Below are 27,680 nucleotides of genomic sequence, written 5' to 3'. Positions count from 1 at the left end.
TGCCTGAACAATAAAAACCCCAACCCACCGCCAAAAAATATAGTGAAGAAGAGTGTTGAGTTTCCACAATAAGGAGAAAATTAATGAAGAATTTTTGGATAGCTAGTAATAGCTGATGAGAATATTGCTGTTGATCTAGTTTGAAGTGTATCTTATTGCTGAGACGTGTCTAGATGGAAGGGGTGTAAGATGACACCACCAGTTGCAAGTTGAAAGTACTCTGCTGAGAGTTTCAACCCCGCCTGTGAGAGAGAGTGAGGCCGTGACCATCGTGCTGGAAGTCATGTGTGCACACTACGAGGAGAATTGGGAGCAAACTTTGATGAAGAGGTAAACCAGTGAAATCCATCTGCAATTACTATCAGCACTTTTTGTAAGTACATCTGTCCTTCCTTTGTAACGTTTTCATTACGTTGTCAGTAGTGATGTTGCCATTGAAAAAATGAATGGATTGAAAGGACGCATCATTTCTTTTAATTTTTGGAGTGTACAGAAAGCCAAAATAAAGGTTACAACAAAAGTTAAAAAGAAAACAAACAAAAAAAAGCACAGTCACAGTCATTGTGCTTCATATACTAACTAGCTTGAAACATTTTACTCGACTATCATATGTTAAAATATGTGAGTCAGGAATTTTAAATGCAGCATTAAATAGTTTTGTATACTGTGTCTGTGAAAAAGGGTGTTTCAATAAGAGGAATTATGTTTGGTGCTCCATATTTCATTATTTATTGGTGAGAAGGTAGGAACATGTTTTCAGTGTCTTTTTTACCCAGTTGGACCTTCCACTTCATGGAGATGAGTCGTTAGAATACAGAGCAGACTGTTCTGAGACACATTGTTTATTTGATTTTGAAGTTTCAGTCAGCGCAACAAAGGAAGAAGTTAACCTTTATGCGGTTGTATTCCACTGAGGCTGAAATCCTGAAACGCAAACTCTCATCGGGGAGCAGTAACAGGCTGTAGACCTTGTCCATCCTGTGTTGATAACAAGTTTATTTAGTCAAGAAGTAACTCAGTGGAAGCCATGAGGTGAAAGCCCAGCTATAGGTGAATTATAGACAGTGGCATTCATTCATTTCCCAGGAATCACTTGGTGCTTTTAGAATACCCCTTTATAAGGTTTCAGTGGACATAAGACCAATGAGAGTGATTTGATGTGTGACTGGTAGAGGTGTACGTTTAACGATTCCTTTGAGAAACGATTCGATTTGTATCATGATTCGTGGTTACCGATTTGATTCAAGGATGATATTGGTTCATTTAGAAGGATACTCTCCGAAATGATTCAGTCGCTGGAAATTGATTCAGTAAGTTTTTAGCCAAAAATTAATCTAGTGTGAATTTCCTAGATTCCTGTTGTTTCTTGTAAGGGAAACAGCTCAAATTAATTATGGTTATTAAATATAATTTTTTTTCCTGATGTGCAGGTACTTCTATTGCTTTGCAATAAAACAACAGTAACAACAACTTATTGTTATTTATATTATTTCATCTCTTTTTACTTGTTCTGCCAGTTTTTTTCCACAAAAAGAGATGTTTAAATGGTGTTAAAATCTTGAGGCGGTCCTTGGACTGGAAGGAATTGCTAGCTGGACCCAAAGTTTGAGAATCCCTGTTCTAAACAGTCAAACACTAATGTTGAGAAATGAAGCACTGTGAGGTTTTCATGAGGAAAATCTTTTCAGAATTGTATCAGTAAAAGCTAAAGTAAGTAAGAGTAAGAGCAAAATAAACAAACAAACTTGAGCTTGAAACAGCGTCCAGTAGTTGACGTTGTCACTCGTTTTCCTCTTTTGTCCCACAAAGTTCCTCCTCCTCGTCCAATGTTATTGTTCTTTCAAAAGCTACTAATATTTCTACGACGGCCACTCATTCAGCAACGCTCTCAGCATTTCTACTGTGCACATTTTTACACGATAATCACATTCACAGCACTTTATACTCACACTTGATCTCTGCTGGGCGATGAGTTGAAGACAAACGCGTCTCTTCTCTATGTTAGTGGCTAGCGAGCTAAGTTAAGCTAACCAACTTTAAAGGCTTCAACATGCTGTAAGTCACACACACTATTTCCATTGACGATTCCTCGCTTGCTTTCTTCTAATCTGACATCCACCAGACAGACTGATGTCTTCAACGTCAGTATGTGTGCTTAAGAAGCAGCACGCACACACACACACACACAGATACTGTAGTGTCTCCTCCAACCACTAGGGGCACTACAAAAAGGAGCTATTGGATGTGGGGCGAAGAACAGGAAGCAAAGAAGAAAAGAGACGAAGAAGAAAGTAGCCTAGACGGTGCTAACTTAAAAATAAAGCGAAGTAAAAGGAATTCTTGGAAATACAACACATACTGCACACACCTCGATATAAATAAAGTCTGCCGGGCATAAATCGTTAATTCCTAGTATCGATGGAATCTTTTTTTGCGTTCAGAAGGCTAACTTCCCGTGCACAGATTGATCAAATTGGATCGGAGGATTATAAATCAATATAGTGCAGTGATTTCCAACCTTTTAGGAGCCAAGGCACAATTACTGTATTTACTTCATGCCATCTAATAGAAGAGCATTTATTTTTTCTGTCTGTCACTATGCCTCACTGGCATGAATAGATGAACAAAGATACATTCCATCCATCCATTTACTGAGCCGCTTCTCCTCACAAGGGTCGCGGGCGTGCTGGAGCCTATTCCAGCTATCATCGGGCAGGAGGCGGGGTACACCCTGAACTGGTTGCCAGCCAATTGCAGCAAAGATACATTACTTTGTGAAAATCAATAATTTTTTGAGCAATTATGTAAAATTTGATAATTTCCCACGGCACACCCGAAGAGCACTCACGGCACACTAATGTGCCCCGGCACACTGGTTGAGAATCACTGATATAGTGACTGAATCGTTACACCACTGGTGACTGGACATCCAATATTGATGTTTTACACATTCAAATGGCTGACATTGAAGGTGACATTTTTCTTTTGCTACTTTATTTTAGACCCTTTCGCTCACATTTTCAGTTCAGCTAGTATGTAATTGTAGCTCTTTCCATTTAATGACTGTGGATCTTTGACTGTAAGCACAATTATAGGTGAGGAAATGTCACTCAAGCATACATTGTACAAAGCTGCAATAGAAACACTACTACATCCATGCAGGGGCCTGTGCGTGTGTTTGTGTGCCAGTGCCCATGTGTGTTGTCTTTACAGACATGCACCTTGAGCTTTGCTGGAGCATAAAGGCTTCTAGTGTCTCAGAGATAGGCCAGTGGGTGACCTTTGCCATCGCTTCCCAGCAAAGCAATCCTGGAGTACAGGTGTGATTTTCTCACCTGGATGTTTTGTTAGAGACACAAGTTCTCATGGCCCCCTAGTCAACCTCTTAACCAGCCTCCAAGTTGGCAGGCTGCTGCTTCCCATACCCCGCGTCTGTCCCAAGTCTGCACCATGTGTTAACAAAAGGGCCCTTTCACTGGGTTCATGCTACACTGTTCACATTTGTGTTTTGGTGTGTGTTACTTTCGTCGATCTCGCATATAACACACACATTGACACACGTGCAGTCCCGTAGGCACACACACACACACACACATACCCACTGTTAAGACTTTTCTCACACTTTTTCTCATGTGAACTGCCCCCCCCCCCCCCCCCCGTCTGATCATGCAGTGATGATGTTCATCAGTACAATTCTACCAGGTTCTTCATGCCCAAACACCGGATGTATAAGCTATGAATGTTGTAAAAACAGATGTCATGCTGCTTGTCTGGGCTCCAAGCATCTGCATACCAGGTGTACTTCAACCTGATTATTCTACTTATCTGCTATCTATAATGATGTTTGAATTGTGCTTTAAAAAGAGCTACTGTACAAAGATGGTCTTTGACGACCGTATATCAACAAACCCACTGTGTGTTTTTGTCCTGATCCCATGTGATTAGCAGTGAGTTTTCCCGGCAGACAGAACGTGTCTCTGCATGGGGCTAACCTTTATGATGGAGGCTTCTCTGGGAACATGGCAATTGTGCATTGCACTAGCACCAGCAGAACTCCTTAGCCTTTTCGCTAACTTATATTTATATTCTATTTCAACCACTTGGATTAATGAATCTGTGTTTCACTTTGATGAAAGTTGAAGGTTCATGCATCTAAGCATGTATGGAAATGCGTGGCCAACCTGTCTAGTCATGTTTGCAAGTAAGCAATTGCTCTGTTTGCAAAACAGAACCAAGTACCCCACTATGAGGACTTATTAATGATTGAGTAATTAATGACCCATTTCACCTGATATGACAGCAACAGGTGGATAGAATGCAGCACATATAAAACACAAACGAGTTTACATTTTACACTTTGAATTATTCCCATTCAATCAGCAAACAAAATGAAATCAATACAATTATTTTTTTTCATTATTTTCTTTAAAGAAATGTAGCAAGCCTTGCATTTGATGGGTTGGAAATGAATTCTTTTGTAATTATTTCATCTGTAAATTCGCATCATTGATATCCTAAACACACACACGTACACACACACACACACACAAAGAAAAATAATAACCTCGGCAATGCACAGATCAGCTGACACCAAGCTGTTTTGTCTCATCCTCCTGGACAGCAGACAGCACGTTCGGGACTCTGTCCAAAAAGTTCGTGTTCTCGGGTTCCACTCTATTTTAAAGAATACGTTAAGTTGACAATCATGCAGTTGACAATTATTATCTCATTATTTGGAGCAGTACAAAACAAAAACATCTTAATTTTGACTAAAAATAGATAAAGATATTTAAAACTAAGAAGTAAATTGTTGAATCCAAACTGAAAACGATTGACGTCAACATTTCTAATCTGAGTGATATGACAACCGCTTCATGATCAATGAAAAGTAGATTCAAAACGTTTCTTCGCAGGACTTGTCAAAGCTGATCAGAGCAGAAGCATGGATGGTGAAGTGGAATCGATGAACAGAAGGGCTGAGAGTCCTTTGGGCCAGCTGACAGGTTTGGGGATGGGTTGCCTGCTGGGCCAGAGGTCTCGGCACTGCGGGCCGGGCCTCGCCAGTCCTCAGGAGTACAACCAGTGGCTGCCGTACCGCCATGATGCCAGCATGCTGCCTATGAAAGAAGACCTGGCTCTTTGGCTCAACACCATCATGGGTGAGATTGGTTACCTTTAACACTAAAGACAAAGGGCTGATCAAATGTGGTCCTGGCCCACAATTACTTCAATTCCTGTGTCCACCCTCTATACCAGTCATAATTCTGAACCTGATTTGTCCTGAAACCTTACTTCTTGGAGTTAATACAAGGACTAGATTTTTTTTAGACGATGTCAAACAAGGCGACACTGCGACAGTGGCTGCCAATGTAATACAAAGCCCTTCATATTTCTTTTTCATTGATTAAGAAAGATTTTAGAGGATTACTGAACTCATGATTTTGAGTTGTACATGTCAAATGTGTGTTCTTTTTCTTATCCGATCAAGGTTAATTATTTCTTTAAATATCAGTATCCAATAGCATTATGGAGACTTTAGAGTGCAAGGATTCGGAGACTGTTAAGCCATTAAACCTTTTTCACAAACCACCACCTCACAAATTTCTTAGCTCCCCAAGTACCACCGTCATGACCAACAATAAAATACAGCAACTGGTGGGCCTAAATGTTAATCAATTTTTATTCCTTAAAAGTACGTCTTTATTTTACAATTGTAAGCCACTGTAATATTATAAATAATTTGAACACTTGCTTAAATATAGGAAGAGAAAAAAAACAGTCCTCGAATAATGATTCAGTTAAAATGCATTGTACATCAAGAGAATATATATATATATATATATATATATATATATATATATATATATATAAATATATATATATATATATGTATTTTTTTACTTGAATACATTTTAAAAAACAAACCGAAGATTAAATGCAAATGCATCGTAGGTTATATTGTACCGGTACTTGAAAGTTGAATACAACTGAAATGTACTTGAATCTTTTTTTTTTTTAACTGTACTGGATTAAAAAAAAATTTAAACCAGCTGTATGCATAGCTACAAACGTCCTTCTAATATACTTGATTATATTCCATGATTTAAATGTAAATTATAATTGTTTTAAACCAGCTGTATGCCTAACTACAAGCTTCATTCTAATATATTTGATTATATTCCATGTTTTAAATGTTGTAAATTATTATTATTATACATTCTTTTTACAGTTGACATTATTTGATCATGTCACGATCACATTTGATCGATACGAAGGATTTTACCCGAAAGTTTATGTTGGTTATTTGTAGATATCACCATCAGGCTGACCTCTCAATCAAACTTTCCCCAATTTCCGAATACCTATATTAGTATTTTGTGTGTGTAGGTGTGGACGTCACCGCTGACAGTCTGATGGATAGATTGGACAATGGCATTGTTCTTTGTCAACTGGCCCAGTTTCTCCAGGATAAGATGAGCCACAGTAGTCTTGGCAAGGTGCTGTAGCAAAACCAAATCCTTATTTCTTGGGATCGGTGCCTCTTACACCCCACATCTAAATCCGTCTTTTACCACTGACAGGTATGCAAAGTACAATTATGCCAATCCAAATTGAGGCGTAAAATATCGGACATTAAATTACTCAACCTATTTGCCAAAAACTTCCAACATACTCTCACTGGCCCCACAATATTACAAACACATGCTCACATATTCAAATGTAAAAATGCTTGCGGATGTCACAATGAAAGCCTGCAAAGTCAAAGTTATGATGCCAAGAGTGTCAAGTGAGATGAGATCAACAATGACATGATAACAAATGCAGGAAAAAACGGTGAACTTCACTTCTAATTGGGTTTGAGCGTCATTTCTAGCAACAGGCCAATGTTATTTTATTATTGTTTTTGACTGGCATTGCAGCACGAGACATGGGATAACTTCTAATACAGTAAAACATCCTTGTACACAAAAAGCCAAAGAAAAAGAGTTTGAAATACAATGCAAGAAAGTAGATTCAGAGGGGATGTAGTCAACTCTTGCCATTGGGTTGGAGACCAAGCACCTCATCGAATAGCAAACATTTACAAACAGAAGGCACCCCCACCATTAAATATTTTCATTAATTAACCATTCGAACCCTAAGCTTACAAGAGACTATTATCGCAAAACACTTTAATATCATTTCAAACTTATTTTACCGAATGATGTTGCCATCTAAGGGGATGTTCTCCCTGCAGTCTGTAATCCACATTCCATCATGACGATGTGCTTATCTCGCACAATCATAACCCGTCTTGGCACTTCCGCAAAAGCTAGCTTCTACTGTCTACCTTATCGTCATTTCATTCTCCTTTCGTGCCAGATGGTACTCTTGTTCACATTATAATGGTAGGATACTGCAGCGTGTTATTTTTCTCCTTAAAACATCTCAAGTAGGTTTACCTTCATCTGGAGCATCATAACCTTCATCTGGCGCTTAGGCTGTTTGCCAGAATCCTTAGAAGGAGCATGGTGTTTAGACAGCATTACTAAAAGAAGACAAAATGATGCACATGGGCACAAATACATTTCAGAAAATAGTTTTATGTTCTTCAGAAAAATTTGCCACTTATCCAGTCACTAATGGCCGAGAGTTTGTGAATCGTATTCAACTTCAGAGATTCCACGAGATGTATTTGATGTATCACACATTCACTATACAAAAATGCACATTTTTCATCTCAACATGCTATAGAGGGGAGACGAGCAAAAAAAAAACTTTTGTTCTGATTGAATATAGAGTTTGTGTGATAGCATGAGTTTTCGCCAAATTTTTATGTTAAATGAAAAACTGTGTATTGCTAACTCCTCCCTAAAACACAAACATATTAATACATAGATGTGTACCTTTGTCAGAAAATTGACGATCCCACCTCTTTGATGAATGCGTGTGTTCTCCTTATGTGTGTGTTTGTGCAGCCCTTTACCAGGAGAGTGATCCATTGGCGATCTGATGCAACTTCAGGATCATTTTTTGCCAGAGACAACACAGCTAACTTCCTCTACTGGTGCCGCAAGATTGGCATTGACAGGGCCCACCTTTTTGAATCTGAGGATTTGGGTGAGCTAATGCTGGTGTAATCGGTCTTCGACAATGAAAGTTTCCTGGTTTGATTTGTGGTTACCCCTCAGTTATCCTTGAGCAGTCTACGGACTCCTAATTTTGGGGGGCTATTCAGAATGTGTATTGATATTTGTGACTGGTACAACTCTCTGACATTGATCGAATGCAATTCTTTTCTGAAATGTTGGCAAGTTCGTTACTATGACAATTATAATATGGAGGCTAAAAACCTTGACTTGACTAACTAGATAAAGGGATTAGCAGAGTAGTAATTTACTGGCAGACACCACTTTGCTGACTTAGTATCATTGTGGCTCATATAATATTTGCTTTTTTTCCCCTTATGTATCTTATATCTGCTCCAGATGTTATGCAGTGGTATCAAAAAAAGATCCTAACCTACATCAATGAGTGAACGTTGATATTGTTTCCAACAGTAGATTTTGTTGTGTAAGAGGGTATGTTGTGCCTAACCGCCTTCTTCACAATGCTTTTAGCTTTGTTGGGATCAGATAGGCGCTTTGTTTGATGTGGAAGTAGTGAACTGGTGAAAGGAGAGGAAGCATTTGTGCCCTCATGCCCTCAGATGCACATTCAAAGGCCACCGGAATTCCAGCTCTGCCTCAAAAATAGAGATGAACAACAGAGACAGACAAAGCACTTCCCACAATATGCCCCCTTTGCTGTAGACATTTATCTCCGGATTTCATTTTTTATTTTTTGGTCAAAACAATATTCTGTTTATTCTATCTTTATCTAGTCACTCTCTTTGTTTGTGTTCTGTACATGTGCTGTGGGAAGTCCTCCATAAGCATCCACGGGAGGTGTGCTTGTGCCTGATGGCGCTGGGACGCATGGCCGCCAGGTAAACTACTTTAAGTGCTTCAGGCACTGTCAAGGTCATGCAAAGTGACAACATAACACAATGAATTAAAGGGTGAAAAAGTGTAGCGTAACTATTGAATAAACAAAGCTGGCAAAACAAAAGCAGAACTCAGATGCTATTTAATTATTAGGCAATGTTTTGCAACTTTCCGTATAAGCTACTTCGTCACTGTTGTTTTCATGATTATTTACGCTGTTTGATATCGGACCTGTAAAAATGTGGCGACCTTCGCATGTTCAACTCCGAATTGTTATTTTGAATGACATGATGATTATTGCCATATTTTTGCCATTTCAGGTATGGAGTGGAGCCTCCAGGCCTGGTGAAGTTGGAGAGCGAGATAGAGAAGGAAGAGGCAGGGAGCGCCTCTCCATTGTCCTCGCTACCCTTCTCCTTTTTTCCATCCCCCGAGCGTTATGCACTATCACATTCAAGCAAGCCTTCAACCCCGCCGCCTCCTTCTCCTCCATTGCCCGGCACTCCGAGCTCAACCTGCCTCTCTGAAGCCCACAACACGCCCCTCACGTCTGATCGTCCTTCAGCGGCTGCAGACCCAATGCCCACATGTTTATCCCCCCTGCAGTCCTTCCACTCGGCTCCAAAACTCGACACAAGCACAGCTTCAACACAAACCCCTTTGTGCCCCACTAGCACATCTGCAGCCTCAAAAGGCCAAACGCAGGTGGCCATTGCCGCAAGCACACCCTCCCGACCACCAAACCTGATCCGTTGCTCCAGTAAATCTACTATCCGAAAGAGCACTGGCACCAGCAACATTTTGGATGACACTGTACGCCCCTTTCATGAAATGTTTCTTATTTGACCTTGCTTACATTGTGTACGTTTGCATGTCTGCGGTACATTAACACAATGTCTGTCTAACCTCTATCAGGTGAGAAACATTATTGAAAATCCTCCCTGCAGCTGTCCAAACAGGTTCCCTGTTGAAAAGCAGCCAAAAAGCTGTTATCGTGTGGGGGATAAAGTTCTTTACATACGGGTAAGCATTGCATGACTATACTTACATATCTTACCTGTAGTTTATCTGTATGCACAACACAATGCACTTACAATACAGAAATGAAGCACTTCCTGCAATATGGGTAAGCCCTTGGTGGGCCGTGGACAGTACTTGGCAAATGGGCCTTAAGTGGGGACTTACCTGACCGTATCCACCTCTTACTACTGCATTAAATCAAATTAAATCAAATTTGTATACCACCTTTCATACATAAAAATGCAACACAAAGCGCTTCACAGAAAAATAAAACAAATCACAGCACACTGTAGAACAGATGTGAAAAGACACACCCCTCCTACCCTTACGCAAAGACACACCCACACACATACATGTAAAAACGCACACAAAGGCATACATACTGTCCTAACTGTGAGTATAGCGACTTGGCTACCACCATCCCCACGTTACAATTATGTTACTGTGCTATGTACATCATCTGGAGCAGTTTTAGAATCAATATTTACTAATATAACAAAAAATGCATCATACTCACCGTAGATGCATGATTAGTAGTATTAATTTATGCAGATTGCCCCAGATGTGTTTTGATCGTCGAACTTAGCTTGCGCTGACCAACCAATCAGTGCATAGAAAAATGCTGATGTCATTATGTGCCAGCTAGCAGGCCCGTTAAGGTTCATTTGAAACGTGATTGATTAAACAAACAGGCCTTTTGCAAATAGATTTTTACATCACTCAGCCTTAATGAGTCCGAAGGCCCTGGGCAGATTTGTGAGGAGATAAAACTCCTCCAATTTGTTGGGTAGGGAGCGTAGATTTGTGAGGTGAATCGACTGAAGTAGTGTTCGAAATCCTTGCTGTCGAAGCTTAACTTGCACTCTGGCATGCCTTCCTCTGTGGTGTCGTGTTCTCCCCCTCCTCCATGCGCCACAGAGTGCGGCTGCGCCACTTGTGAGTAACTCTGAGAAAAAAGACTCACTAATGTTTAGCAGGTCTTCTCGAGTGTAAGTAAGTCTCCGAAAAGGAATGAAAAGGACAGAAACATGGTCAATACTAGAGAGCGCATTACCGAGGCGTACGCCCTTGTAGGCACAATCTTGAAAAAAACCCAAATATATTATTTGAAATTAATTCATATATGTTATTATATACTGCATATTATTATATACATGTATGTTTTATTATATTATATACAATATATATTATAAATAATCAATAATTGAATTAAGTTGTAATTGTAGGTCAGTGCTTTTGATAATATTTAGGCCAGCAGAGAAGGTTCTGAAGGCCCTCACGGCACACCACTGCTTAGTAGTAACTAAAACTAAAATATGCATTTAAAAAAGTAAAAACAAAAATTCAAAATTCCCAACACTTTTATAAATCCTGACACAAATTAAATAGTGAATTTAACGGAAAAGGTGCAGGAAGTGAATGTGTGACCCCTTGTGTCATTTTCATCGACATCAGAATAATTCATAGTTAATTAGGCGAATTTGATGAGCCAATTATAACCTGCATGCATAAGTAAAATACACAGTGCCTTTATTGTCATTCATTCCGTTCATTATCCAAAGTTGTTGACACTTGCTTAATAACAGCAAATTGACGGTGCTAAGCTTTACTTTCAGCGAGTTGTGTCTTGTCGCTCAACCTCAAAAGAAAGTGAAAGGGGGAGGTGTGGCCTAAGATGAAAGTTCTTGTTTTGAAGGACAGTCACTAGAGATGCTCGTTGTAAACCTGCTAGAAAGTGTTAGAAAACGTGTTTTCGTCGATTGTCTCGTGAAAAATGCTACACATTTATTACTATTAGAATTTCAACGAGTGGCACTTGTACTGTGCAAGCTACGGTACAATTTACAAATGTAAAGACATTCGATTAACATGAGGGCTCACACGATCACTTTCCTTTTAGCCTCAATGTTTGGACATTTGCGGATTGTATTTTTGTAAGTGTTTAAATTTTTTTAGTTTAAAAATACATATTGTATATATAATCTTAACGAGTTTTGTAATTTTGCTGATAAAAGTGTTTTACAGTGCATACATTTGATTTTAGTCATCATAGGCTATAGTAGGTCGTTATAAGCTATAGTAGGTAAGAGATTTATTAGGCTAAAAATAAAAAAATTGTAATACAATAAATTAAAGCTACCTTTGGTAGACTAATATGAAATGGCTCACCCCAAAGTGTATCTGATAGTTGCTGTGAGCATAATATGATTTTTTTTTTTTTTTTTTTTTTTTTAAAGGTAATTATTCCATCGTTGTGTCACCAACTTGAATCACTGTCTTATTTGCCATTATCTGGGATGGAGATGTTGGTGCCTTTCAGCCTCTCTGAGTCATTCACCACCTGTATGTTTCAATACAAAGGCTCAAGGAAAGGCCTTCTGGGAGTCAGGGTTGCCTGGCAACGAATGGTCTGGATAAGACTGGGCTGACAATGATTTTATTCAGTACACAGACCTTCTGCTAAGAGTGCAAATCTGAAGGGAAAACAAACGTGCCTCTTTCAAGATGATTTTGCAAAGATATGGCTGTTGTGTGCAGTTCAAATGCCAGCCCCCTTGGGAGTCAGTGTCCTTCCATGTGGGAAGACGTCTCATTGTAAACTGGATGATTTATTTCACTTGCACTAAGCTCCATCAAACTGTATGACTGCTCCACCCTCACGTGTAATGACATGCAGAAAATAAACATTTTATTTTACAAGATCTTAGTATGGGGGGAAAATATATTAGGGATCAGATGTAGGCTGAAAGAAAAAGAAAATTGATGCTGATGGAGAGTGTGTAGATGTGTGTATGATCTAGTTAGTTTGCTACAATGGTAGCCTTCATCATCATATTGTAGTTTGATCACACTTAACCTTTTGGTACAGACTAAAAAAGAATGATTTTTTTTAGTATTTTTTAACATTTCCAAATGTTTAATTGTTATAACAGTATAATATGTTTATTCAAATAAGAATTCTTCTTCTATGAAGGCATATGATGTGAAAGTTCCAACCATTTTCATCCATCCATCCATTTTCTATACTGCTTGTACTCATTTGGATCGTGGGTGAGTGGGAGCCGATCCCAAGTGAGTTTGGGCAAGAGGCAGGGTACACCCTGGACTGGTTGCCAGCCAATCACAGACCACATATAGACAAGCAACCATTCACACCAAAGAAAATGTTGTCTTCAATAAACCAAACATGCATGTTTTTGGAATGTGGGAGAAAGCTGGCGTTCCCGGAGAAAACCCACGTCTGCGCGGGGAGAACATGCCAACTCCACACAGGGAAGGCCAGAGCCCGGATTAGACCCTGACCTAAGAACTGTGAGGTGGACGTGCTAACCACTTGGTTCACCATGCCACCTCCACAATCAAAATATTTTTTAAATAAAGATTAGAGAAAAATAAAGAGAAGCAGTGACATAATCATTAAAATCCTATATCGTTGATACAGTGCTACATGTAAAGTGTTACATTTGTATATTGTAGTGAAGCAGTGGTAGGAGGGGGCCCCCCAAATATATTTCTGCTTAGGGCCCCATTAAGGTAGTGCACTTACTGTAAATCCCTGGTGTGTACAACTGCAGTGGCTAATTGGTCACCAGTTGCAACCCATTTAGTGCTTTATTAATCTTATTGAAAGTACCATTGACCGGACACACTTTTACTGTAACTGGTAATCAATGCTGTCAGCCTCAGTTTGCTGACAATAGAGCAGTGATTCCCAACCAGTGTGCCGGGAGCGCTTTTCAGGTGTGCCGTGTGAAATTATCCAATTTTACTTAGTTGCTCAAAAGAATTATTTATTTACAAGAAGTAATGTATCTTTGTTCCTCAATTTATGCCAGTGAAGCATAGTGACAGACAGAACAAATAAATGCTCTTCTATTAGATGGCAGGAAGTATATACAGTAATTAATGTATCCACTTTTTGTGACGTTCTTGTTTGTTGGTGTGCCGTGAGATTTTTCAGTTGTAAAATATGTGCCTTTGCTCCATAAAGATTGGAAATCACTGGAATAGCGATACAGCTAATGGCAGAAGTTCAACCGAGTCTGGGTGTCTCGCCATGAACGTGTGGAAGTAATCGACGTGGAACATTGTCAACGCCACTAGAGGAGGGCTCTTGGATTATAACAAATAACAGATTTTTTTCCCCTGAAATATTTTCTTCATGCTGGAATTTTTGTTCCTTTTTGTGGTCCGAGTTCATTGTTGGTGGATGATAAGCTCTTCCCTCTAGTTCATCCCAAAGTTGTTTGACGGTGTTGAGGTTGGGGTTTTGTGGAAGGTCTTCAACATCCAACTCATCCAAGCATGCGTTTATGGATCTTGCACTGTGCACTGGAGCATAGACAGGCCTTGCCCAAACTCAAGCATATACACTAATTCTCCAAAACGTCTTAGAAATTGACATTCACGGAAACCTAATTTATCTATATCTCTGATAGATTCATTAATTGAATTATATTTGTGTTCTTGTGTTGCATTATTTTCATTTTAGCCATTTCCCCCCCAAAAAATCCTGAATCCAAAGTCATTTGAAACACAGTACATTAACACAGTCCAATTAAATATAATGAATGAGGTCTGTGATGTGATATTTCAGTTTTTCTATCAACTAGTCATGAAGCACCTCAACTCTGTGCCCATCTGTCAGCGTTCAACCATAACTTCTCGTGCAGACATGACTTGCACTACCTTATCCTCAGCTTTTGACAACACAAACACTGCTGCTGGACTGCTGCAGCCCATTGACCCCGACTCCATCTATCACCTTGTAATGCACAGCTGCCATAACGTGTGGAAAGAAACATGCCATAAACCTCAATTACCATACACCATGATGACCCCAGGTGTGGACACACCTTCGAGACAAGCACCGACTATTGACTTGCAAGACAAAGTCATTAGCGAGGGGTTTAATCGGACAGCTTGTTAATGAGCGACTGAGCATGACAGCCCCTCCTCATGTGTAAACATTCAGCCCTCCGCCCTCCCCATCCTGTCCATTCCCTTTGGAGACTATTCAATCACGGTGGCCATGAAGTGCTTCAGCCATTCTTTGGTGTTGAAAAAGACGAAAGCTTTCCTTTCTTCTCCGTGCCCAATTAGGTTCTCCTTATGCTTCGTAGCCGTCTGACTGTCATTGGGAGGAGAGACAGTCACAAGATCATGTTCATCACATCATCTGCTAATAAGATAAACATAGAAATTGAGGAAAGACGTTTGAGCAATTAAATAGGAATTTATTGTACATTTCGGCCTGAGCTTAATAACAGAAATGACCTCATCTCGCTCGCTTTCTGCTCGATTGACCTTTGACGCTGAATAATTAGAAATATATGTGATCAGCTGTTGCACGGTTAGCAACACAATAACCATCAAATCGTTTATACATTTTACACAGTATTAGCTAATTCAATGCTATGTCTCTATAACAATTGGGATAAATTGAAATTTGATGAATGAATGAATAGTCACTTTTTAATATAATAATATTGAATCTGAATACTTATGGCTGTGTGAGATTTCAGTTTTTCTTTTTTAATAAATCTGCAAAAATTTCAACAATAATTTTTTTCTGTCAATATGGGGTGCTGTTTGTACTTTAATGAGGAAACAAATTAACTTAAATGATTTTAGCAAATGGCTCCAATATAATGAGTGAAAGATTTAAGGGGGTCAGAATACTTTCCATACGCACTGTATGTGTGTGTGCGTGTGTGTGTGTGTGTATATATATATATATATATATATATATATATATATATATATATATATATATATGTATATATATATATATACTACACACTGCCAAAGACACACACGTACACATACACGGTAGACGACTGGTTAGCACATCTGCCTCACAGTTCTGAGGGCCAGGGTTCAAATCCCGGCCCCGCCTCTGTGGAGTTTGTATGTTCTCCGGGTACTCCGGTTTCCTCCCAAATCCCAAAAACATGAATGGTCGGTTGATTGAAGACTCTAAATTGCCCGTAGGTGTCAAAGTGAGTGCGAATGGTTGTTTGTTTATATGTGCCCTGCGATTGGCTGGCGACCAGTTCAGGGTGTATCCTGCCGCTCAGCATGCTTGCGACCCTAGTGAGGATAAGCGGTGAGGATGCAGCCCTATGGGGGGCACAAGCCAGTGCAAACTGTAGGCTGGTCCCAAGCGTGGATAAATGCAGAGGGTTGCATCAGGAAGGGCATCCGGCTTAAAACATTGCCAAACAAATATGAGCGTTCATCCAAAGAATTCCATACCGGATCGGTTGTGACCCGGGTTAACAACGTCCGCCACCGGCACTGTCAACCTGCAGGGCGCTGGTGGAAATTCAGCTACTGTGGGTCGAAGACGAAGAGGTGGAAAGCGGGTTCTTTGGCAGAAAGAGAAGAGGAAAGCACAGAGCCTCGAACTAAATGTGGGGACTTTGAATGTTGGGACTATGGCAGGAAAATCTTGGGAGTTGGTTGACATAATGATTAGGAGAAAGGTTGATATATTGTGTGTCCAGGAGACCAGGTGGAAAGGCAATAAGGCTAGAAGTTTAGGGGCAGGGTTAAATTATTTTACCATGGTGTAGATGGAAAGAGAAATGGAGTCAGGGTTATTTTAAAAGAAGAGTTGGCTAAGAATGTCTTGGAGGTGAAAAGAGTATCGGATCGAGTGATGATGCTAAAACTTGAAATTGAGGGTGTTTAGTATAATGTGATTAGTGGCTCAGCCCCACAGGTAGGATGTGACCTAGAGGTGAAAGAGATATTCTGGAAGGAGCTAGATGAAGTAATTCTGAGCATCCCAGACAGCGAGAGAGTCGTGATTGGTACAGATTGTAATGGACATGTTGGTGAAGGAAATAGGGGTGATGAAGAAGTGATGGGTAAGTACGGCATCCAGGAAAAGAACTTGGAGGGCCAGATGGTGGTAGACTTTGCAAAAAGGATGCAAATGGCTGTAGTGAACACTTTTTTCCAGAAGATTACATCTTGATTACATCTTGTGCAGACAATGTAATCTGAAGGAGGTTACCGACTGTAAAGTAGTGGTAGGGGAGAGTGTGGCTAAACAGCATAGGATGGTGGTGTGTAAGATGACTCTGGTGGTGGGGAGGAAGATTAGGAAGACAAAGGCAGAGCAGAGAACCATGTGGTGGAAGCTGAGACAGGACGAGTGTTGTGCAGCTTTTCGGAAAGAGGTGAGACAGGCTCTCGGTGGACAGGGAGGAGCTTCCAGAAGACTGGACCACTGCAGCCAAGATGATCAGACGGGGAGGCAGGAGAGTACTTGGTGTATCTTCTGGCAGGAAAGGAGAGAATGAGACTTGGTGGTGGAACTTCACAGTACAGGAAATCATACAAGGAAAAGGGTTAGCTAAGAAGAAGTGGGACACTGAGAGGACCGAGGAGAGGCGAAAGGAATACATTGAGATGCGACATAGGGCAAAGGTAGGGGTGGCAAAGGCCGAACAAGAGGTATATGATGGCATGTATGCCAGGTTGGACACTAAAGAAGGAGAAAAGGATCTATACATGTTGTCCAGACAGAGGGATAGAGATGGGAAGCATGTGCAGCAGGTTAGGGTGATTAAGCATAGAGATGGAAATATGTTGGCTGGTGCCAGTAGTGTGTTGGATAGATGGAAAGAATACTTTGAGGAGTTGATGAATGAGGAAAATGAGAGAGAAGTGAGAGTAGAAGAGGCAAGTGTGGTGGACTAGGAAGTGGCAATGATTAGCAAGGGGGAAGTTAGAAAGGCATTAAAGAGGATGAAAAATGGAAAGGCAGTTGGTCCTGATGACATACCTGTGGAGGTATGGAAGCATATAGGAGAGGTGGTTGTGGAGTTTTTGACCAGCTTGTTCAATAGAATTCTAGCGGGTGAGAAGATGCTTGAGGAATGGAGGAAAGGTGTGCTGGTGCCCATTTTTAAGAACAAGGGTGATGTGCAGAGCTGTGGGAACTTTCGAGGAATAAAGTTGATGAGCCACACAAAATGAAGTTATGGGAAAGAGTAGTGGAGACTAGACTCAAGACAGAAGTGAGTATTTGTGAGCAACAGTATGGTTTAATGCCTAGAAAGAGTACCACAGATGCATTATTTGCCTTGAGGATGTTGAAAAGTACAGAGAAGGTCAGAAGGAGCTACATTGTGTCTTTATAGATCTAGAGAAAGACTATGACAAAGTACCCAGAGAGGAACTGTGGTACTGCATGCGGAAGTCTGGAGTGGCAGAGAAGTGTGTTAGAATAGTACAGGACATGTACGAGGGCAGCAGAACAGTGGTGAGGTGTGCCGTAGGTGTGACAGAGGAGTTTAAGGTGGAGGTGGGACTGCATCAGGGATCAGCCCTGAGCCCCTTCCTGTTTGCAGTGGTGATGGATAGGCTGACAGATGAGGTTAGATTGGAATCCCCGTGGACCATGATGTTTGCAGATGACATTGTGATCTGCAGTGAAAGCAGGGAGGAACAGTTGAAGATGGAGGCATGCACTGGAAAGCAGAGGAATGAAGATTAGCCGAAGTAAGACAGAATATATATGCATGAATAAGAGGGGTGGTGGGGGAAGAGTGAAGCTACAGGGAGGAGAGATGAAGGGCAAAGTTTATAAGACAGTGGTGAGGCCAGCCATGATGTATGGATAGAGACAGTGGCACTGAAGAGACAACAAGAAGCAGAGCTGGAGGTGGCGGAAATTAAGATGTTGAGGTTCGCTCTCGGAGTGACCAGGTTGGATAAAATTAGAAATGAGCTCATCAGAGGGACAGCCAAGGTTCGATGTTTTGGAGACAAAGTTAGAGAGAGCAGACTTGGATGGTTTGGACACGTCCAGAGGAGAAATACTGAGTATATTGGTAGAAGGATGATGAGGATGGAGCTGCCAGGCAAGAGAGCTAGAGGAAGACCAAAGAGAAGGTTGATGGATGTCGAGAGGGAAGACATGAGGGCAGTTGGTGTTCGAGAGGAGGATGGAGGAGATAGGCTTACATGGAAAAGGATGACCCACTGTGGCGACCCCTAAAGGGACAAGCCGAAAGGAAAAGAAGAATGTTCAAACTGATAAACATTATTGTTATTTTTTTAAATATTCTCTCATTTTGAATTTGATGCCTGCAACAACTGGGACAGGGGCCACAAAAGACTGGGAAAGTTGAGGAATGCACAAAAAACATTTGTTTGGAACATTCCACAGGTGAACAGGTTAATTGGAAACAGGTAATTGTCATGATTGGGTATAAAAGGAGCATCCCCTTAAGGCTCATTGTTCACAAGCAAGGATGGGGACAAGTTCACCATTTTTCGAACAACTGCATGAGCAAATAAATCAACAGTTTAAAAACAACATTTATCAACATCCAATTGCAACGAATTCAGGGATTTCATCTCCGGTCCATAATATCATCAAAAGATTCAGAGAGTCTGGAGAAATCTCTTCACGTAAGCAACAAGGCCGAAAACCAACATTGATTGCCCGTGACCTTTGTTTTAAAAACCAGCATCATTGTGTAAATGATATTACCATGTGGGCTCAGGCACACGTCACAAAATCATTGTTAGTTAACACAGTTCGGTGCTACGTCTACAAATGCAAGTTAAAACTCTACCATGCAAAGTGAAAGCCGTCTTCTCTGGGCCCGAGCTCATCTGAGATGGATTAAAGCCAAGTGGAAAAGTGTGCTATAGTCTGACGAGTCCCCATTTCAGATTGTTTTTGGAAATCATGGATGTCGTGTCCTCCGAGCCAAAGAGGAAAAGGACCAGTGCAAAGTTCAAAAGCCAATGAGAGTAGGTTCGTGCCAATGGCAAGGGTAACTTGCATAACTGTGAAGACACCTCCTTCTTTTCCTTTCGGCTTTTCCGTTAGGGGTCGCCACAGCGCGTCATCCTTTTCCATGAGAGCCTATCTCCTGCATCCTCCTCTCGAACACCAACTGCCATCATGTCTTCCCTCACGACATCCATCAACCTTCTCTTTGGTCTTCCTCTAGCTGTGAAGACACCATTAATGCTAAAAGGCACATACAGATTTTGGAGCAACATATGCTACATATGCAAGCAACATCTTTTTCATGGACGCCCCTACTTATTTCAGCAAGACAATGCCAAGCCACATTTTGCATGTGTTACAACAGAGTGGCTTTGTCGTAAAAGATTGCGAGTACTTGACTAGGCCTGCCAACAGTCCAGACCTGTCTCCCATTGAAAATGTGTGGCACATTATGAAGTGCAAAATACGACAACAGATACCCCTGAGTGTTGAACAAGTGAAGTTGTACATCAAGCAAGAATGGGAAAGAATTCCACATACAAAGATTCAACAATTAGTGTCCTCTGTTCCCAAACACATATTGTGCTGTTAAAAGGAAACGTGATGTAACACAGTGGTAAATATTCCCATGTCCCAGCTTTTTTTGGAATAAGCTTCATCAATTTGAACATGTGTTTCTTGTCTTTGTTCTGTATTGAATGTAATTGAAAATAGGTCGAAAAAGATATGCTAATCATTGTATTCTGTTTTAATTCATTTACACATTATCCCTACTTCATTGGAATTTGATTTGGTATATTTTAGGCCCAGCTGGCACGGTGGGCGACTGGTTAGTACATCTGCCTCACAGTTCTGGAAACCGGGGTTCAAATACCGGCCCCGCCTGTGTGGAGTTTGCATGTTCTCCCCGTGCCTGAGTGGGTTTTCTCCGGGCACTCCGGTTTACGCCCACATCCCCAAAACATGCGTGGTAGGTTGATTGAAGACTCTAAATTGCCCGTATGTGTGAATGTGAGTGCAAATGGTTGTATGTGCCCTGCGATTGGCTGGCGACCGGTTCAGGGTGTACCCCGCCTCCCGGCCGAAGATAGCTTGGATAGGCTCCAGCAGCCCGTGACCCTAGTGAGGATAAGCGGTAAAGAAAATGGATGGATGGATGGATGGATATTTGGGCCCACTGTTCCTCCTTGCCTCAGAAGCTGTTGATTTGGCTCAAGTCTGACTCCTACTGGCTGCTGTTTAAATCCCTTCTCTGTCATGTGAGCCCACATGAATTTTTCAGTAGGACAAGATGAGTCAGTGGGCTGAACAGGAAGGACTCAGGGGAATCCAGAAGATGGTTTATTGGATCCAGATGTAGCAGATTGTGTAGGGGGATCTATAGGGGAAATGGGTATTATTGCTGACCTGTGTGAGAATTCTGAACAAAACATCCATCCATCCATCCATCCATCCATTTTCTTTACCGCTTATCCTCACTAGGGTTGTCCAAAAAAAACAAAACAACAACAACGCACATATCTGTGTTTTTTCCACTCTGGGATCATTTTATCATCTGTTAATACATCAATTGTGGTTTAACAAAGTCAGACATGTTAGATCTAGATAAATAACGTTTCAGAAGAAGCATTGTTACTAAAATACACAAATGCAAGGAGCAGCCAATGTTGGATCTGGCTGTAACAACTTGACACGTGCACCAAGTGTGAAAGTACAATGCCAAGAAGCAGAGCTGGCTCACCCATTAGGCAATACTGTATAGGCAAATGCTAAAGATGCCATGGTATTCAGGGGGCGCCAAAATATTGAGGACAATACACCTTCAATATACTGTAACAGGGGCTTCTTTTCGAACATAGGAATGGATGGCACTATTTAAAATGAATTTGACTCCACTTTTTAGTCCCAAGTGTGAAAGTACTATTTTCCAAAAAAGAGTCCTCCTTTGATCCATATGTGCTTGTCGTATTTAATTCAAAGAGGTTGTCACCAACAGTGAGAATCGCTTAAGTGGCAAAATTTATGTTGATGTGGAAATTTACTGACCAAGAAGGCGTTCTTATATGTGAAATTGGCAGTTTTATTTTCTTATGGGCTGAAGTATGGGCTACACGGGTGATTGAAAAGTAAATCCCTGTTTTTAAGTACTTGTAATTTATTTCTGAACTATAATTCTTACAAGAAATGAACATGACAAGAAAGTGTATTGCATGGATTTTTATTTAAAATTCGATACGGGCACCAGCATTAGCCACCAGTTACTCAAGGCGCCTGGGAACCGCATTAACTGATTTCACAGGGAACTCTTGTGGGATGGAAGACATAGCTTCTCGTATTCGCCCTTCAAGTTCTTCCAAAGTCCACACAGGCGGGGTCAGGGATTGAACCCCGGTCCTCACAACTGTGAGGCAGACGCTCTAACCAGTTGCCCACCGTGCTGCCAGCCTAAAATCATTTAAGTTATTTTTTTTCCTCATTAATGTACACACAGCACTGACAGAAAAAAATTGAATTGTTGAAATCTTCGCAGCTTTATTAAAAAAGAAAAACTGAAATATCATACAGCCATAAGTATTCCCTTTGCTGTGACACTCATATTTAACTCGGGTGCTGTCCGTTTCTTCTGATCATCCTTGAGATGGTTCTACACCTTCATTGGAGTCCAGCTGTGTTTGATTATACTGATTGAACTTGTTTAGGAAAGCCACACACCTGTCTATGTACGACCTTACAGTTCACAGTGCATGTCAGAGCAAATGAGAATCATGAGGTCAAAGGAACTGCCTGAAGAGCTGAGAGACAGAAGAGATGGGAGAAAGTTCTAAAAAGTCAACCATCACTGCAGCCCTCCACCAGTCGGGGCTTTAACGCAGAGTGGCCCGACGGAAGCCTCTCCTCAGTGCAAGACACAAAGCTCGCATGGAGTTTGTTTAAAAAAAAAAACACCTAAAGGACTCCAAGATGGTGAGAAATAAGATTCTCTGGTCTGATGAGACCAAGATAGAACTTGTTGGCCTTAATTCTAAGTAATATGTGTGGAGAAAACCAGGCACTCCTCATCACCTGTCAAATACAGTCCTAACAGTGAACCACGGTGGTGGCAGTATCATGCTGTGGGGGTGTTTTTCAGCTGCAAGGACAGAACGACTGGTTGCAATCGAAGGAAAGATGAATGCGGCCAAGTACAGGGATTTCCTGGACCAAACCATTCTCCAGGAACACTGCTCAGGACCTCAAACTGGGCCGAAGGTTCACCTTCCAACAAAACAATGACCCTAAGCACACAGCTAAAATAACGAAGGAGTGGCTTCAGAACAACTCTGCGACTGGGAATGGCCCAGCCAGAGCCCTGACTTAAACCCAATTGAGCATCTCTGGAGAGACCTGATAATGGTAACTGGAGAGGATCTGCAAGGAATGGCAGAGGATCCCCAAATCCAGGTGTGAAAAACTTGTTGCATCATTCCCAAAAAGACTCATGGCTGTATTAGCTCAAAAGAGTGCTTCTACTAAATACTGAGCAACAGATCTGAATACTTATGGCTGTGCGATATTTCAGTTTTTCTTTTTTAATAAATCTGCAAAAATTTCAATAAAAAAACATGACCTTAAATGATTTTAGCAAATGGCTGCAATATAACAAAGAGTACAAAATTTAAGGGGGTCTGAATCCTTTCCGTACCCACTGTATGTTGTGACTGAGCAAGATTGTACGACTTGACTTAAACCTATCTCATCCTTTTTGATGCCATTCGTCACCTTGCATACATACAACATACTTTTTAAACCAAGTGGCGTAATGACTTGCTTGCACAACTTGATTGAAATTTAGATTTTTTTTTTGCCACAGCAACATTGGAGTTGCTTGAAACTTGAAGGTTAAGACGTGAGACTTACTTGCATCTTAAACACTGTGACCCGCCAGAAACTCTCCAAATAAGTTGCCCCCACCACGATCCCCAGTTATTTAACACACTATACTTTTAAATTGATAACTTACTTCTGAAGGATTAGCCGCAACATGGTATGCTAATCAGTAAATAACCATGTTTATATTGCTGTAGCTTTTCAGCATAGAGGGGTCTTTACTCTTATAGGTAATAATAATTATAATCATAATCATAATAACAGTTGCCGATTGGTTAGCACATCAGCCTCACAGTTCTGAGGACCAGGGTTCATATCCGACATCGCCTGTGTGGGATTTGCATGTTCTCCCCGTGCCTGCGTGGGTTTTATCTGGGCACTCTGGTTTCCTCCCACATCCCAAAAACATGCATGCTAGGTTAATTGAAGACTCTAAATTGCCCGTAGGTGTGAATGTGAGTGGGAATGGTTGTTTATGTCCTGCGATTGGGTGGGTGCACACCGCCTCGCGCCCAATTTCAGCTGGGATAGGCGCCGGCACACCTGCAACCCTAGTTAGGACAAGCGGTTCAGAAAAGGGATGGATGGATTGATACTACAACCCCAATTCCAATGAAGTTTGGACGTTGTGTTAAACATAAATAAAAACAGAATACAATGATTTGCAAATCATGTTCAACCTATATTTAATTGAATACACTACAAAGACAAGATACATCCCATTAGTATTTGGTACCATTGCTTTTAAACTGTATGACTTGGGTCAAACGTTTTGGATATCCTTCCACAAGCTTCTCACAATAGTTGGCAATAATTTTGGTCCATTCCTCCTGACAGAACTAGTGTAACTGAGCCAAGTGTATAGGGCGCTTTGCTTGCACATGCCTTTTCAGGTCTATCCATACATTTTCAATAGGATTGCAATCAGGGCTTTGCGATGGCCACTCCAAAACATTGACTTTGTTATCCTTAAGCCACTTTGTAACCAGTTTGGCAGTGTGCTTTGGGTCATTGTAAATTTGGGAGAGACCCATTTGTGCCCAAGCTTTAACTTCCTGGCTGATATTTTCAGATGTAGCTTCAGTATTTCCACATCATGTTCTTTCCACAAGATGCCATCTATTTTGTGAAGTCCTGTAGCAAAACAACTCAATAACATGATGCTGCCACCCCTGTATTTCAAAGTTGGGATGGTGTTCTCAGGCTTGCAAGGGTCTCCCTTTTTCCTCCAAACGTAACAATGCTAATCTTCCCTATGTGTATTTGAATACTGTAATCTGGCATTTTTGCATTTATTTTGGATTCATGGCCTCTTCTTAACAGAGTGGCCTTTTAGCCCATGTCAGTACAGGAATAATTTCACTGTGGCTAATGACACACACTTACCAGCTTCAGCCAGCATCTTCACGAGGTCTTTTGTTTTTGTTCTTGGGTTGATAATGCACATTTCAGACAAAAGCATGTTCATCTCTGGGTTACAGAACCGTCGCCTTCCTGAGCGCTATGATGGCTGGACATTCCCATGGTGTTTATACTTGTGTATAATTCTTTGAACACGTGAACAAGGCACCTTCAGGCATCTGGAAATGGCACCCAAAGATGAACCGGACTTGCACAAGTGCATGATTCTCTTCCTGATATCTTGGCTGATTTATTTTGACTTTCCCATGATATTACACAAAGAAGCAGTGTTTTTCAGGTGTGCCTAGTTCAAATACATTCACAGGTGTGTCTCTAATTAACTCAAATGTTCTGAATAAATCAGAATCATCAGGGTTTTCCCTAAATTATTTAAAGGCACAGTAATCTTACTGTATGATTTCATACCGAAAAAAAGGGGGCAAAAAAAAGCATGTTCTTATATAGTGGATGTAAACATTTGGTTTTAACTGTATATGTAATAATATGATGAGGAAATTGTAGATTTTTATTGGTTTTAGTTAGGGATGAGTCAGTACCGATACCAGGGCCTTATTTCAACGTATCGGGTACTCGTGAATGCTGCCCATACCAGCCACCGATACTTAAGTCCTCCTCGACAGTAGTTGGTGCTACACTGCGACGATTTGACACATCAGCGAATCATCATGTGCTTCACAAAGAAAGACAGTTCTTCACAATTACCTGTCATTGTGTTCATTGAAATGTATGTATCGAAAGGACTAGTGGTATCGGTACTTGGTATCGGTGAGTACTCAGAAGGGAGTACTTGAACATCCCTAGTCTTAGTCATGATAACCCTGCAAAAGAAACCATAACTACAATGTGGCCCGCAAACAAAAATTAGTTTGAAAACAATGTTTTACACGTTCACGTTGAGTACGGCAGCACTTTTTGCTGGTCGATTGTTAAATAATTTCAAAAGAATATACAGGGAGTTAATAAGGCACCCATTTGAATAATGGTAATTCCATCATAAATAACAGTTTATCAATCAAACAAAGGCAATCATTGTGCTGTGAAAGAACAGCAGTGTAAATGACATCTAGTGCCTGTAAGACAAGAAAATGGTTTACTGAGGATGTCAGACTTGACCCTTGTCAACCTTAACATTTTAATCTGGAGGATGTCAGGTGAGATAGACCGCGTCTGCACGTCTGCCATTGATTTTTCATCCCACACGCGTGACACGCTTCTCCCAACATGAGGGAAGGTTGAGGGGGCGGGGGGTTTGACATATCAGCTTGTGTGATCACATTCTTAATGCTTCCTTAATGAAGGGTTTATAGGCAATAAACCAAGAAGGGGGGTGGGCCAGTTCTGACAGGACAATAGCCCGCTTTGCAAGGCCTCGTGGGAACGTTAAAGTCTCCTGGGAGTTGTGAGTGTGCAATGGATTCATCTCAATCCCCCTTTAATTTTTGTTCTGGCTTCATATTGAGGCAGTAGTTGCCATGGCAGCAGTTGGTTTTCATCTCTAAGGCTTCTTGTCTGTGAAGGATGTGTTGATTCCGAGACAGCGGCCCTTTCAGCAACAACAATCTGCACACACCAGTGCTATACGTTTTATTTTATTTTATTTTTTGACATTTTTTTCTGTGTGCGTCACTGCTTGTGTGCGCGCGCGTGCATGCTCATATATGGATTAGTCTGTTGTGTGAGCTCAGCTGGTGGCACGAGGTGCTCTTTCATTTGGTTTAATGAGATTTTGACAGCTATCGGAGAGATCGTTTGACTTTCATGGTGACAAGCTTCAATATGGCGTGTGTGCGTATGTGTTTTTAAAAAAAACTGTTCATGTAATTGATAATCAATAAACATTGCGGCAATAAGACATTCCTTTTTCATGTGGCAGATGCTGAATGAACGTCACGTGATGGTGCGTGTGGGTGGAGGCTGGGAGACTTTTCTAAGCTACCTACAGAAACACGACCCCTGCAGAGGAGGACCAGGGGGAAGATCTGAAGTCAGGGGCAGTCGGGACAAAGTAAAGCCACTCACTTTGAACATGTCACCTGACAGCTACATGGTGGTCAACGCCCATTACCGTGGAAAGAAGTAGACTCTTCTCCTACTAATTTTTGTATTTTTGCTCTACGCTTTAGCTAACCAAATTGTACAAGTATGTATTGTTAAATATTACATATTTCAAACAGGAAATATATCCCTTTTGTGGTACATACCTGTCATTCTCTTACACATCATAGGGATATAGTTTGTATAGATCATCATATCATTGTAGCTAATGTATATTTGTTCACATCATTACGGGCTTACAAAACTCGGATGGGTTTAGTAAGGTTTCATTCACAGTATTTTTGATTGTGTTTTTAATGTATGTGTTAACCGGAATATCCAAATTTGACACTTTTCTTCACCAAGTCTGTTTAAATTTTAAGTGATGTAGTGTCCAAAGGAAGTAATGCACATTTCATGGAGGTGACACTTGGATATTTTGACCTAATAATATGTAAACAAATGTTATATTATGTTCTATAAAACATTGGTGTGTATTTCTTGCACTCATACTTCATTTTGTGACGTTTCGTGTGCTTTGCCGCTACAATTCAAAGCCAAATCATCAGTTTCCCCCTCTAGATGGCACCATATGATCAGTGACAAAA

General features: G+C 40.9%; 1 protein-coding gene across 1 annotated transcript; it reads left to right on the top strand.

The window, feature by feature from the left end:
• The first annotated feature begins 134 nt into the window (after nt 1-134).
• Nucleotides 135-27,678, top strand: gas2b (growth arrest-specific 2b). The gene is made up of 8 exons (XM_061758953.1): nt 135-373; nt 4,914-5,159; nt 6,388-6,497; nt 7,959-8,100; nt 8,905-8,968; nt 9,287-9,779; nt 9,882-9,989; nt 26,912-27,678. Exons 2-8 carry the CDS (start codon nt 4,943-4,945, stop codon nt 27,116-27,118), a joined length of 1,341 nt encoding a protein of 446 aa, XP_061614937.1. The 5' UTR covers nt 135-373; nt 4,914-4,942; the 3' UTR covers nt 27,119-27,678.
• The last annotated feature ends 2 nt before the right edge of the window (nt 27,679-27,680 follow it).

Source organism: Phyllopteryx taeniolatus, chromosome 2 (assembly GCF_024500385.1).
Source record: "Phyllopteryx taeniolatus isolate TA_2022b chromosome 2, UOR_Ptae_1.2, whole genome shotgun sequence".
NCBI classification, from domain to species: domain Eukaryota; kingdom Metazoa; phylum Chordata; class Actinopteri; order Syngnathiformes; family Syngnathidae; genus Phyllopteryx; species Phyllopteryx taeniolatus.
The sequence above is the reverse complement of the archived record's forward strand: the minus strand, read 5'-3'. Positions and strand labels throughout refer to the sequence as shown.